The sequence below is a fragment of the Meriones unguiculatus genome, chromosome 2 (assembly GCF_030254825.1).
Source record: "Meriones unguiculatus strain TT.TT164.6M chromosome 2, Bangor_MerUng_6.1, whole genome shotgun sequence".
Taxonomy (NCBI): Eukaryota; Metazoa; Chordata; class Mammalia; order Rodentia; family Muridae; genus Meriones; species Meriones unguiculatus.
Window position 1 is genome coordinate 31,602,875 of NC_083350.1, and position 14,526 is coordinate 31,617,400.

Consider the following 14,526-nt stretch of genomic DNA (forward strand, 5'->3'; position numbering starts at 1 on the left):
GGCAAAGAGCAAGCTCTCCCTTCTTCCATGTCTTCCTCCCACCCCCAGAGGCTAACAAAATTTTATTCAAGATTGACTACACTTTTGTACACAAAATAAATTGCTGCAGAAGAGAGGGTCCACAATAAAAGTGGGTCTTCTCACTTTAAATGATTTCATTAAGAAAAAAATAGTTGTACCCAGCCAATTGGGTTTTCGTTAATTCCAGATGTTGTCAAGTTGACAACCAAGAATAGCCACTACACTGGCTTTCAAGATTGTAGGTTACCATGACTTGTGGATAGGCACACGGAGCTAGTTACGGAAAATGACTGAAGGTCAGATCTAAATTAAGTGATCCTATGCATGGTATTTGATTCCTCTCCCCTCAAGAGATTTCTCCAGCTTGATAGCACACCTATCTGTTAGGACCAACTTTATCAAGGTAACTTTTTTCTGGTAAGTAAAAAGCAACATGGGATAGCAAGGAGATTCATTGGGGAAAAGAAGGAAAGAGAGAGAAAGAGAGAGCGAAAGGAAGGCCATGTTTCATGTGACCAACCCATCATTTTGTTACAGACACTGCCTGACTCAGGTCCTGGCTAAGTGTTTCTTTGAATCACATCCTGGTGTCAGGTTGGGGTGTGAGCTGTATAAGGACAGCCCTGCAATGAGACATGCTCCAAGATAAGGAGGTGTTGAAAGAGCTGTGAGTTTGCTTTAACACCCCATAGTCTCATCATTTCTGTTGATCTCACATTTGCCAGCTTTGATAGAGCTCTATGAAACATATTTTTATTTCTTTACTTGCCAAAGATGAAAAATAATGTAAGTCAATATGCCTTCTAAGAGTCTGGCCAGTGCTGGCTTGTTGGTGAGATAGTCTCCAAAAGGGATGGCCTAGATAAATTTGCGTTGTATAGGAGAGCCGATAATGGTGTGGAAAGATGAGTCTTGAAAACCAAAAGTTGGATGACGATGGGCTGAGATTATTGAGGTGAAAGGTGAAAAAAAAAAGAGAGAGAGAGAGAGAGAAGGCACCGAAGAAAACCAACCACAAGATAAGAAAAATGCTAGTCAGATGGAGAAGACGCAGGTGGAAAGTTTCTGTGTTCCTTAGCCTACCCAAAGCAAATCATCATGTCAGCTGTGACAGCGAGAGAGCCTGGCTGCCCTGTCTAGGAACTAACACACATGGAGTGGAGTGCTTGGCTCTGGGTGCTGATGTGCCTGGGTTAAGAGAGGGGATGCTTTCACTGTGACTGTGAGGGTGTTTGCAGAGAGGGTGTGGGCCAGTGAGCACCAGGAGAACACTTGCCCTGAATGTGGGGGCCTGAGAGGACAGAAGCCAGAGCAGGAAGTCCTCATGTGTGCAAGCACCTTTTCCTTCCTGAATCAGGAAAGCAAACATTTGTGGGCTGGGAACTACCACCCCAACTAAAGGAAAATAAAAAAATAATGAGATACCCTAAGACAATTTCTTTGTTATGTTCCCCAAGGAACAGATTAATAACTTAGAAACTAGTTGCTTCAGGAAATGATTCCTAAAATATTGGGGGGCAGGGAGCAGATAGGAAGAGAGTAGGTTCAGATTTGCAGGCGGTTTTGTTCACTGGAAGCACTTCTTCCTGATAAATTGTCCAATGCTGATAAGGAGATCTGCAAAGGACTGTTTTTGCCAGGACCGGGGACAAAGAGCCCATTGAGAGCCTTCTCAAGTTGCTAGGCAATGGCGGAATGACCGTGATAAACTTCAGCTAAGCAGCACTAAAGAAATGTTCATGCATTTAATGCCTGATGCGTTAAGCCAGGGGCCTCAGTGTGAAACTGGCATTCCCTGGGCATTTGTGATTACATGAGTGTAGTAAATAAATCATCTGGGATGCCATTATTTCCCCTCTCAAAGATGCAGCCCCAAATCCTCATCTCATTTATACTCCTTATGACAATATTGTAATATCTGGGATACTGGAAGATAAAGAAAGTGATTTTGGTGCAACGTCTTGATCCTGGGTGGCAAACTATTAAGCACACGTTAGAGTAATACGAGATTTTGTTAATAATAATTGGTGTAGGAGAGCATAGGAGAAGAACCTTGGTGGCTAGTAGTGAATTCGCTAATTTCCCGGTCCCCAGCATTATCCTCAAAGTGTTGGCACAAACAGTATAGGCAAGTATTCACCAGTGTGCCACCTCTGTCCTGACAGAACAGGGAAGAACTTGGCATGAGTTTCTCTCTTCCCTCCCAGTGCCCTGCCACCATGTCAGCAAAGAACATGGAGATGCTCGGCTGTCATTGATAAATCACACATTTTCATTGGGTGTTGACAAAAATCTCTCTCATTCATAGAAATTAGGGAGTTTCCCATCTGTAGTTGCAAGACAAACATGCTAGCAAGCACTGCCTTTCTTGGCACAGCTCTGGGTGAAAGCCTACAGCAGGCTACAGGGCAGAGCAGGAAAGCTGGGGGCTTTTCTGTAGCCATTCTCACTTCAGAGACTCAGCCTTCTGTCCGTCAACTAAGGGACAAACAGATACCTGCTCTCTTCTCTCTCAGTGTGTATGTCCAAGACCAGAAGGTTCAGACGTGAGTCATTTGCATTTGAGGTTAATTGTGTACTTGTATGTTGATTAAGCCCTTTGAGGTAGCTATTGACTCTACCTTGGATTCCCATTTACGTGACTCTGAGATGCCAGCCTCCCAAGCCTCTCGGGATAACTCTTAAGGCATCACTGAGGTGATAAGGTGCCAGAGAGCTACAGTAAGATAGATGGGTCCCTGAAGGCTGTTTTCATTTGCACCAGCAGTCACAGTGGGTGTTTGGGAAAGAAAAGCTGCCTAGTTCTGCTTCCTGAGGGCCATGAAAAAGCTGCTTTCTTGTCATCAACATGCCCATGGGGTTCTCTTTTCAAGTGTTCCACTCCTGGCTAACCTCAGGTGAGTGATTCAGCTCTGAGTCCATTCTGCCATTCGTGTCTCCCTGTCATGTCATGTCTTGCCCAACCCACCCACTTATACAAGGGGCGCAAGGGCTGATGGGATGTTAATCCTCTTTCCACCAGTTCAGTATTCAATTTTCTTGTTCTAGTACAAAGGCATCTTTAAGCATTCCCTTTTCTCTTGCTACCACTGTGAGGCTTCCTTCAAAAAAAAAAAAAAAAAAAAAAGTGGTGCTTGGGCCCGATAATCAATAATTAGGAAGATAAGATGCACCAGATTTCATTAAACAGACTGGAGAATGCTACCGTCTGGGCTACGGAGGTAACTTTGGAAATGACAGGAAGGCTCACCAGGTAATGTTGTGCAGGAAGTATTCTAGATAAGTGCTGCTGGCAGACATGCAGCTCACCCCAGGTGCCAAGGAGAGCATCCTGAGAGATTTTCAAATCTTTTCAAAATTTGCACACACACACACACACACACACACACACACACACACACACACACACAAAACAATTTATCGACTGGGGAAGGCTTCCTCCTTTTCTCACTCTTCCTCCTTTTCTGTTCTACCCTCCAAATTCCCATTCAAAAGGTGCTGGATGGTGTGACTGGGAAGATGCAAGTGGAAAGAGTCCCCAGGTGACAGTGATCTTGGCCAGAGCTGGGGACCTGGCCACAGACCACACGTGTTTGCAGACAGCTGGAATTAAATGGCAATTAACTGTAATACTCAGTGACTAGGTGTTTCTGGCTGACTGAATCCAGAGCAGAAAGGAAGACGCATCAACCTGTTTCTACTGATCTCAGGAAATACTTTATAAAGCCTCCATAAAACTTTATTAAGACACTCCAGTACTATGCTGGAAAACTGTGCAACACACACACACACACACACACACACACACACACATTTCTGACTCATTTCTGAAAAGCTAGTTTCAGTTTATAACTGCATGGGATGTCTTTGTTCACACATAGCTTTGCAGGGTGTATATTGTGTACAAAGCACAAGAAATATCCTTGATGGTCTGACACGGAAGCACTGGCCCTAGAGATACTAAGGAATTAAAATATATATATTCCAGCTACAATGGCATTTTATTTTCCCCAGCTTTCTCATGAGGTCTGTTTCTTTCCAATAAAAAAAATTGTTGACGGAAAATGTCAATAAACTAAGGTTTTAAAATCTGCACATAGTAAATGTGCAGTTCCTTTTTTTAAAAAAATGGCACATTAACTTTAGAAAGAGAAGTTGGAATATTGAATGCACCTTGAGTTTACTTTAACTTTCACTGTATTACATTTTCTACCTTGCTAAAACATGCTAACATCTGTAGACCTATTTTTCTCCATTAAAAAAGGAAATTATATATAATAATGTCATTTCCCCTTCCATTTTTTTTCATCCTTGCTTGCTGCCTCTCAAATTCATAGCTTCTTTTTATTTAATTGTTATTACGTATATACCACATTCAAGTTATATCACTTGAGCTGACAATGCCCTCCTTCTCCTGGTCAAGAACCATAGACTAGGGCCCTGACATCTCAGTTCCGATTTCAGCCCCTGGGAGATATCCAGGAGACATCAAAGAGAGGAGCTGGAGCATAACTAAAAAGTCTCTCATAGCACCTTCCGCTATGTTAAGAACTTAGGGAGGAGGCTTCCAGCTGACTGCTGGGAGTCAGGAAAATCTGAAGATAAGCAATGAGATGTAATGACAGCGGTAAGAAACCTTAGGCTTAACACCAGCAAGATTTTATAGCGTGAGCTGGTACCTTTCTCCCAATTACCTTTCTGGGTAATCCAGAATGGTGTCAAATTCACTATATAGACAACTCCAGCCTTGAGACTGCAGAAATCCTCCTGCAATCCTCAGACTATTGAATTCTTGAATCATAGACATATGCCACTCACTCCTATCTTACAGTTAGTATTTTTAAAGCTTATCTGACCTAACTCTAACTTATACTAAAATGGCTTAATATGTGTTAAAGTCTCTAGCTGCTGCAGGGCGTGGCTGCCATACCCTGCCCTCTAGCTAGGAGCCGTTCACTATAAAATAGAGACATATTGTTTCCATTGCCCCTTTTGCCCTTTTCCCCTTCCCCTCTTCCTGTTCTCTCTCTCTTCCCCGCTCCCTTGCTGTTGCCAATAAACCTTCATTTATTTATTTATTTATTTATTTATTTATTTATTTATTTATTTAAAAAAGCTCAGTTCCTTTAGGAAGATATGAACCTGAGACAGCACCACAGAGTTCTGAGTGATGAGGACTCCAGGTTAAGAAACCAGGCTTCCTTCGAAGCTGCGGCAACATCACTCAGTCTATGTATGCTGATGTCCTCCCCTCGGCATCCAGTCCCCTTTGTGGCCACCTCTGCCTGTGTCCTCACTGGCTGAATACTTTGTACCACTTTTTGTTACTGTGGCCAGGAGAAAAGGTTAGACCCCATGTTGCAGTTCACTGAAGACGACTCCCTGTTACGTCAGACTGTACCCTCTCCAGCAAGAGATCCTTAACATGTCACTCAAAGCAGACTCAGCAACGAAGAAGAAAGGAGACTGATTCACATGCTTCCCTGGGTTTGTGGTAATGACTTGGCTGAAAACTGGCTCCTTGGTGAGAGACAAAACCTCCTTCTTGATGCGGAAAATTTAAAACTTATCAGTGAAGAAAATGTGAGTCTGTTCATGGCCGACAATGAATGACATCCTGTGTATATAGTACACAGACGCTGTTCTTTCTGTTTAGAGAAAGTAATCCAACTCTCATTCTGAATGTGATGTTTCTAAACTTTCTGAAACTGTCTTTTCCCCCTGACACATATGTCCTCTTGTACCAAATATGTTCTGTGAGTATAGGAGAACAACCTCTCTTGGCAGACTCAAAGAGTGAAAGCTATTTACACACCTACTCCCATGGAAGACCCAGAGAAATGAGGCCTTGGGACTATAGGGCTGGCCTGAGAGCAATAGAGACATAAGTACAGGTTACAAAACAAAAAGACAGGGCAGAGAGAGAAGCATGAGGCAGGAAGCAGGAAGCAGACTGGCCACAGATGGGCAGGGGATTATAAGATCACATTGTGTGGCAAAGCTAATGCATTCCCACAGGAGCCTGGTAGGTCTAAGGCCAGATGGGGGATAATTTGTCTTACCCCGTGACCCAGACTGTGGAATGCCAGGAACACATTTTCTGACTGGCTTTAAGCCAGCTCATGTCTTGTTTTTCTCATGTGTACTGGGGTGAGCCTTTTGCAGCCTGGTTCTACATCATCAGAGCAGGTTGACACTCAAGGTGTGACTGGTATTTCTAGGGACACATCCCACTATCTACATATTTAGAAGACGAAAGTAGATTTGGTAGAGTAGGTTCCATATCCGGTAATGTGGCCTCTATGTTAGGATCACTCTGCATTTACCAGATTAAAATTGCTATTTTGCCTCCCTGAGATTTTAATGCTGGTCTGTCCATTTTTGCAAAACTCAAGAACCCTGGTGAAATCACGGATGTCATCTGATGCCTGACATGATCCAGGGTCAACATCAGTGATGGTGAGGTGACGGGGACATAGAAAGGTGGACTGTCATACTATAAAGCCAAGTTCACAAGTCAAGAAGGAACTACAGGGACAGAGGCTGAGAGTCCATGAGTCACTCATACTAACAGCCGATGAGGTCATTGTACCAGCTTGGCCTATTTGCTAAGGTGGCTCTCAGACACTAACACATGATATTCCAACCCTGCTTCCTTCTCTCCATAACCAAAGAAGTTCTCAGCAAATTCTAAAGGGCCAACAGATCCCCTCGAAGAGGTTGCTTGTGATGGGCCATATCTGTGAATCTGAAGATTCAGTGTGGCTAAGATTCTGGTGTTTCCCAAATTAACCTATCAGCTGAACTCCATTAAGTTTCCATCCTGCTTATTTGTAAAGACTAATGTACTAATGCTAAAAGCCATATGGAAATTCAAGGGAGCAAGACTGGAATGTTCACCTTTCTCCCAATTTAAAAGTTCTTACAAAGCTGTTATAATTGAGGAAGAATTATGCCAGTGTGAGGAGAAATATACAGACCAATGGGATTGACTAGAACATCCAGAAATAAACTTCACATCTATGGGAAATTGACTTCTGGCAAGAAAAAAAAGTTAAGACATTCAACAAGGAGAAGAATAGTCTTAAAAAAACTGTGCTGGGCCCACTGGTTATAAAATAGTTTGCCCCCTTGATCATAGTACATGAAAAGATTATCTCAAAGTGACTCAAAAACCTAAGCATAAAAGTTATATAAAAAGAACTTTATCAGACAATACAAAAATAAATTTCTTGTATTAGGCACCAGAGTGGGGAGTGTGTAGATAGCTCTCAATTTCTTGATGCATTGTATCAATTCTAAGAAATCTTGGAATTGATATCAAAGAGCACAAGGAAACAAAAATTTAAAGTTGGGCAAGGGAGACTATCACAATAAAAACTTCTGCTCCAAAGAACACTATGAAGATAGCAAGGGAAAAAAAAAAAAAAAAAGAAGAAGGAATTCTTGCAAATCATGTCTGGTAAAAAAAAAATTTTATATAATGTGGTGTTAGAACTCAATGATATAAAGAAAAATAACTCAGTTAAAAATTAATGAAGGATATGAATAGATATTTCTATAAGGAAGATTTACAGGTGGCCAATAAATGCACAGGGTGGATCCTAAGAGCACAAAGCCAAAACCCCAAAGGGGTACCGCTTCATACTCACAAGGATGGATGCCACCAGAAAGACAGATGTGTTGGTGGGGATACAGAAATGCTCAGATATTGCTGGTGGGAAGGCAAAGTGGTCCCGCAAGAAAAGCAATGCTCTTGCTCATGATTTACTACGGTCTTTGAAGATGGCACCAAACATCCAAGCAAACCTGTACATCATGAGTAAAAACATTCTTCTTCTTCCGGGACCACTGCTCGCCTGACAAAATTCCTAGCTGAAATCATGAGGCCGTATAAATAAGGAGGAATTTCTACCCTGTGGTTAGAGATTTTTTTTTTTTGCCCAATTATAACATGAATTTGTCATGACTCAAAATTAATTTTAAGAAAGATAAAGTTTTTAGACTTTTATTTCTGAGAAAGAGAGTCAATATTTGTATATGAGCCGTATTAGCAGTAGTTAATGGTTTTATTTCTATACTGATTCTAATTATAGTCCAGGGATGTATTTTTTTTTTATCTCAATACTGGACCTTGCATGTAAGCTCCATGGAACTGACTGCCCTGGGCAACCGCTTAATCACACCCAACACTTAACATTTCATGGACAAAAAACAAGTGTCCACTTGCTTGGGACTTTACTGCATTTTTTTTCCCTGAAAAACTGACCTGTGCTTATTTCTTTGAAGGAGCAAACAGCACCAGTAGATACTGAACTGGCCCTAAGCACTTACCTGACCATCCAGGGAGGCAGCGGCAGTGGCCGGTGGTAGGGTGGCAGCCGTCTGCATGGCTGCAGTCACAGCGCTCGGCACAGTTCAGCCCGTACGTGCCGTCCTGCAAGTGAGAGGATGTCAAAGCCAGTGGTGACAAACCTAGGTATTCTCACGACACTGCACGATAATGGCCCTGGCATGTTTCTTAGGAGCACGCATCATAGCACCTCTCTCCATGATGCAAAATACAAGCTTGAGGAGGTAGCATTTGAAAATCACCTCAACTCTAGTTCATGCCCGATATGATAGTTGGGAGATATGCATGGTAAAACCAATCATGCCAACACATATCTATGCATACATATGACAAACGTAAGCATGCCAGTTGACGAAAGGGCCTTTTCTCATCATTACCACAACCCATAAAATATATGTTGTTCATTTCTTTCTAATTATTCTTACCAACATAGTTCAATGTTCCCTATAATTTCTTTCTTAGAGGAAAGTGAGGTCTTTGTCCACATAAAAAGACACACACACACACATACACACACACACACACACACACACACATACACACACATGCACACACGCATGCACATGCGCACACATGCGCAGACATGCGTGCACACACAATAAATAGATTAGATAGATGATACGTATATACATACGTAGATGTTATATGACATATATGTGTATATGTATGTGTGTGTGTGTATATATATATATATATATATATAATTGAATTAAGTTCATTTACATAAGCTGTTGTCAATGGAATACATAACATAATAAAGAAAACTGAAATCTACTGTAATTTTTTCTATCTTCCTTCCCAGGAAAGATTCTAAACTGTATAGGAACATTATGATTCAAGACTGTAAATTCCCATTACATTGGGAGCCTCCTCATCTGCCCCTTCATGTACATGCTACTGTTGAGTAGTCCAAGAAGAGACGTGGTAGATGGGCATGACCAATTGAAGAAGAAATGGAAATGTTCTTATTTGGAAAGAAAACTTATTTTTTTTTCCAGAACCTTGGAACTGGTGTAGGGGACTACAAACTTCCCTGTATCACCCAAACAATGGGGAAGAGAGCCCAGTGACTGAGCGTGGGGCCATGGAAACAGCATTACCAGGCACCAAATGTTAGTGATGATATAATCATTTGTCTAGAATTTAGTAAGCAAAGAAACCAACTAACCCACTTACTAGGCTCTGCCAATATTTGACAGCATTGCACAGCAGTTAGCTCTGTTATCACAGAAGCCACTGAACCGTCCGACTCCCTGAGTTACTAACACATCTGATGCAGAACCATAGACAGCTTGCACCGGGGTTTCCTGTTTGCCCATAATGAGGAAGTAAAGGATGTCATAAGAGCCCAGCTCCAAGCATTGGTAATCTGTTCACTGGTCTGAACAGAGACAACAAAGCTAGCCTAACTCACAGGGGGTAGGGGAGCACAGACTAATGCAGGGCAGGAACCTTTTCTCCGTTGGGAAGTGGGTTGTACCTAACACGAAGGAAGCCCAGAAGAGGCAAAAGATGCCCTGAGGAAACCCTGTCTCTGAAATGGCCCAATTCAGGGGTTCACATTGTTATCTGATGGTGTCCTGGAGGAAGCGAACATACCACCACCGCTGATAGAATGCTTGACGGCTCAAGAAGAAAGCATGATGCAAACAGAAAAAGAAACCAGTCAGGCGCTTTGGAAAGCAAGCCTACAACAAGTTACTACGGGATTCCCTTCCCACTTTGCCCTCAGCCAGCCTGCAGCAGCTACAGAGGAGAACATCTAATGACGCATGTCTCCAAATTAGGTCGAGGAAAGGGAGTGAGTGCTGAGGAGACTCCTGTGCCTCCAGAAATATTTACATTAACGAAAGCTGTTTCCAAACCTTCTTTCTCCACTTCAATGCACATCTCTGTGACACCAGCCACCGCCCCCTTTTCAGAAACCCTGTCACTTCCCACCCCAAAGCCTGCAGATTTCCATTATAAAGGAAACAAAATACATGGAGAGTTGACGGGAATACACTGGGTGTTTGACCAGTGCCGCTGCCTGGCTGCCACCAAGAGATGAGTGTATAAGAAACAGAAAATGCTGGAGTGGGGGCTGGGCAATCGGCACAGGGATAAAAGGAAAGAAGGAGGCATTCTTTAAAGCCCGCCTAACTGATTTCCACTCTATGTCTTTCCAAGCCTCAGTCCACTTCTACGCTCATAATAGTTACAGAAGACTGAGTCACACACTTACACCTTCAGTCAGGAAAACAAAACAAAACAAAACAAAACAAAACAAAACAAAAAACCTCTCCAAAGAAGTCAGCTCTCCTGCACAGTCATCCAGCCATAGCTACCCAGAGCATACGTACCTGGCAGGGAAGTTCACATTTCTTTCCTCGCCATCCAGGAGCACAGGTGCAGGTCCCGTCCAGGGTGTGGCAGGCACCACCATTGAGGCACTGACATGTTAGGTTACAGCCAAAGCCCCATGTGCCGCTGGGGCAGCGGATGGAACAGTCCACACCGTGCCAGCCTGCATGATGAGAATGGCAGAGTGTGTGAGGAAACAAGGGCGACAGGGAGCTTTGCTGAGCCCTTCCAAGACACGTCTCCCTGTGGAGGCAACTTGGAGAGGCGTAACAGTGCTGCCCAGTCCCAGCCCTCACAGTGGCAGAAGGCCTTGGCTCTGCTGCAATAGGCCTCCACCAGAAATAAAAAGGAACCCCACAGAAACCAAACAGCAGCCAACGGTGCCATGTGATCGGCCGGGGATGCCAACGCGGAGAAGCACCCCTGGGCTCCTGGAAGTGATGTGGAGAGAGGTCACCTTTAATGGGCTTTGATGCTCGGAGTAGAATTGTAAGCTTTGTCTGTTTATGCGGGAGGGAGTAGAAGGCTTGTTCTTGGAAAAAGAAATAACCCCATCTTTGAAGCAATAGGCATTAACCATGAAAAATGTGTTTCCAAGATCCTGGCCTCATCTATGGAGGACACATTCTGGGCCACACGTAAAATCTGTGCTGGCTGAATTTCCTGTCATGACTCCAAGTTGATCCTTTGGGGGCCATAGGCATGTCTGTTTGTTTACCCTTCCCAAAATTCTGGATTCCGACTTTGAAAGCTGACAGCAACTTCAGAGAGGACCGAATATGAGTTTGTCTCCTGGACTGAGGAAGAAGGAGGGCTGCTGAGGCCACACTGATTGTAGTGAATTTAGAGCTACAGCCCCCATCGGGATATAATTCCAGGGACTCCAGTAGGTGACAGGACCAGGACCGAAATGATTTATGTACATACTCTTACCTGCCCTACAGATACAAGATCCGTCCACAGGAGAACAGGCAGCATCGTTTTTACAGCCGCAGCGAGAAGAACAGTTTATCCCATAGCTTCCCAGAGGACATGGAGTAGAGCAGTCAGCTCCCTAGATGAGCACAAACAGCAAAATGCAGGGTACTTTTTTTATTTTTGCCAACTGAAACCATGCCAGCACAGACAAAAATATACCTTGACAATGCTAAGCTATGCTTTCTCTCTAATTTTAACACTATATTTTTGAAAGTTTCTACGATACCATTCCTATATACAATTATAGAGATTCAAGTACAATACTGGCCGGCCCATGTTTATGATAAAATATGAAATAGGACCTTCCCCCGACTTTCCAAAATGAGCCTGCCAACTTTTTTAGATTTGTTTTCATAACAGAACACCAAAATAAGGTTTCTCCCTTGGTTACACAAGCAGATAGGTAACGGTAAACTATAGCGATAAAATCATTGTAAACAAAAATATAAACAAACCGCACACCGTTTCTCTTCACGGGCCCCCTTGTGTAATATGTAATGTTGTTAATGGTTGAATCAAAGCAACACTCAGCCAGCGGTATGATCCAATTTAGCCAACAGAGGGCATTAAACACAGAACTGAGCTACAAAGGTGAGCTAGACTCTTAAGTGAAAATTAATTCAGGGGTCAGCCAGAGGAGGATTGTGACGCTGATCAGAAAACTCTAGAAAGGTCCTCTTGGCCCTGTGACTTCATGACCTACTCTTTCTCCATTACGTGCCCTGACATGACCATCAACACTCTTCAGTTCAATGGCATCTTCTTTACAATGGGAGGAGATAAATCTCAGTTACCACTTCACCCTTTCAATAGCTGAGAAGTAGTAGGGACCACAGGAGTAATTAGACTGTCTTGGTGTCCAGGTACATTGACAGAATCTAGACTCTCAAAGGGATCTCAAAATTATATGCTACTGACTGTAGAGTGCAAATGTATCATAAATATATACCTGGTAAGTACTCTGTCTTTAAATTTTGTGGAATCTTAACAGAAAGTTGAATATAATAACTAATAACAACTGTATGGAAAAGCTATTTCTCTGTTGCCTATAGGGCAGAATAAAACAACTCCATGAAGAATATTTATTATGATCATACTTCCTGGTGTGTTCTGACATTAGGGACATTAAAAACATTAATGACACCTTGGCGGTTCTCAGTCATCACTGGACTGTTGACTGACTTATCTCAGATAGTTCTTGGCTCGGTAAATGCTGTGAGTGGCTTAATCGCATTCACCGTACTTCACGGCAGCCCGCGTCAACTGTGCTGTCGGAATGCTCCGCGCAGCACCCTCCTCCTGCCTCCAGAGCCTGAGTCACTCACTTTGAATCCCGGAGCACAGGCGCACCTTCCAGTCACACTGTCACAGTCGGCTCCATTTTGGCAGCTGCAGATCTGTTGGCAAGCTTCCCCATAGAACCCAGGAGAGCATGTTTCGTTACAGTACAGCCCAGACCAGCCCGGCTTGCAGCCACACTCTCCAGACATGGGGTGACAGCTGAGAGACAGATGAAAAGAACAAGTCATTCTGGGATAAACATGACACGTCGGGCATGCGCAAACGCTGCTTTCTCAGTAATGACTAAATGTGCTGGTAATCCCAGGGACATGATTTAAACTTAATTCCTATGGTGATGTGATTTAATTAATTGTCTGCCACTCAAGCGTTATTGCCGAAACAGTGAATGAAATCAGCATTGAGCCCCAGTGAAGTGACTACATAACCGTATCCTTTTGTCTGAAGTTCTTTTTAATTGTCTCCAATTGAGAGCACTAACTCAATAAGAAGGGACATGAGACACACTGAAGAGGGCCATCCAACACCAAGTTCACTGTGTGATGGCCAAGGAATTCCAAAAGCAGTGACCTTGCCAACATGCTTCTCCTCCCAGCCCATCTACCTGGTAGTTAAACAGCAGCTGCTACCTGGAACAGCAGCCACACTGACCGCCCAGAGGCCAGCTGTTGCTCCGTGGCAAATGGACATGTCAGCTGTGCTGAGATGCTCATGCAAGGGAGCGGACACAATGAGGCACTCTGTGGCACGCTGGCTTAAAGCATGTGTGCTTCCTGACACGAGAAAGCCTGCTAACTCTGGCGAGCAAACTAACTCTGCGAACTAACGCTTCCCTTTAGACAAAAGGAAGACTGTGAAGATGACCCCTCTCCCTGAAGACAGACGACAAAATCTGCTTTGTTTAGACATTTGCCAAATGGTCCTTGTAAGGGACTGCCCATAGAATTTGTACCCTTTGGGGGGAAGGGAGACTTGTAGGGATGAAGGTAATGTAATTCTAGTTCTTGTCCACCTGAGTGTCCCTAGGGAAGGCACAAAGCCTTCTTCCCGAAGTCCCCATTTGAGTGAAGGTCTCAGCCACACCCCAAAACCTTATTCTTATCTTTTTCTTTTTATGTATACAACTGTTTTGCTTGCACATATGTATGAGAACCATAGGCATGCCTTATGCCTGCAGAGGTCCAAAGAAGGGTTCAGATCCTCCAGAACTGGAGTTATAGGTGGTTGTGAGCCACTCTGTGAGTGCTGGGAACCACACCCAGGTCTTTTGCAAGGACAAAAAGTACTCTCAACTTCTCAACCATCTCTCCAGCCCCACACCCCTTCATTTTGTGTTCCATCTATCCATTTATCTTTTTTCTTTTTCTTCAGAAAAAGCCAGGAGACTGGCTGGTTTGATTTTCATTTCTAAAGTTTTTTGTTTTGTTTTGTTTTGTTTTTAATAATGTACTTTCAGACTCCTGCTATAATTAACTATCAACAGGAAAAAGTCAGGAGATTCATCAAACCATGCTTGGGAACCATGAAGAAAA

The 14,526-nt window shown here is 43.3% G+C and overlaps 1 protein-coding gene across 3 annotated transcripts in view; it reads right to left on the bottom strand.

Moving 5' to 3' along the window:
* Positions 1–14,526, bottom strand: part of Megf10 (multiple EGF like domains 10) — a 155,040-nt gene that overhangs the window by 25,289 nt on the left and 115,225 nt on the right. For all 3 annotated transcript variants that reach the window (XM_021651567.2, XM_060377242.1, XM_060377243.1), the window contains exons 10-13: positions 13,021–13,195; positions 11,651–11,771; positions 10,717–10,880; positions 8,356–8,458 (exon numbers count right to left, since the gene is read on the bottom strand). In XM_021651567.2, coding sequence (XP_021507242.1) covers positions 8,356–8,458; positions 10,717–10,880; positions 11,651–11,771; positions 13,021–13,195 — 563 coding nt within the window. The remainder of the gene's footprint in view (positions 1–8,355; positions 8,459–10,716; positions 10,881–11,650; positions 11,772–13,020; positions 13,196–14,526) is intronic.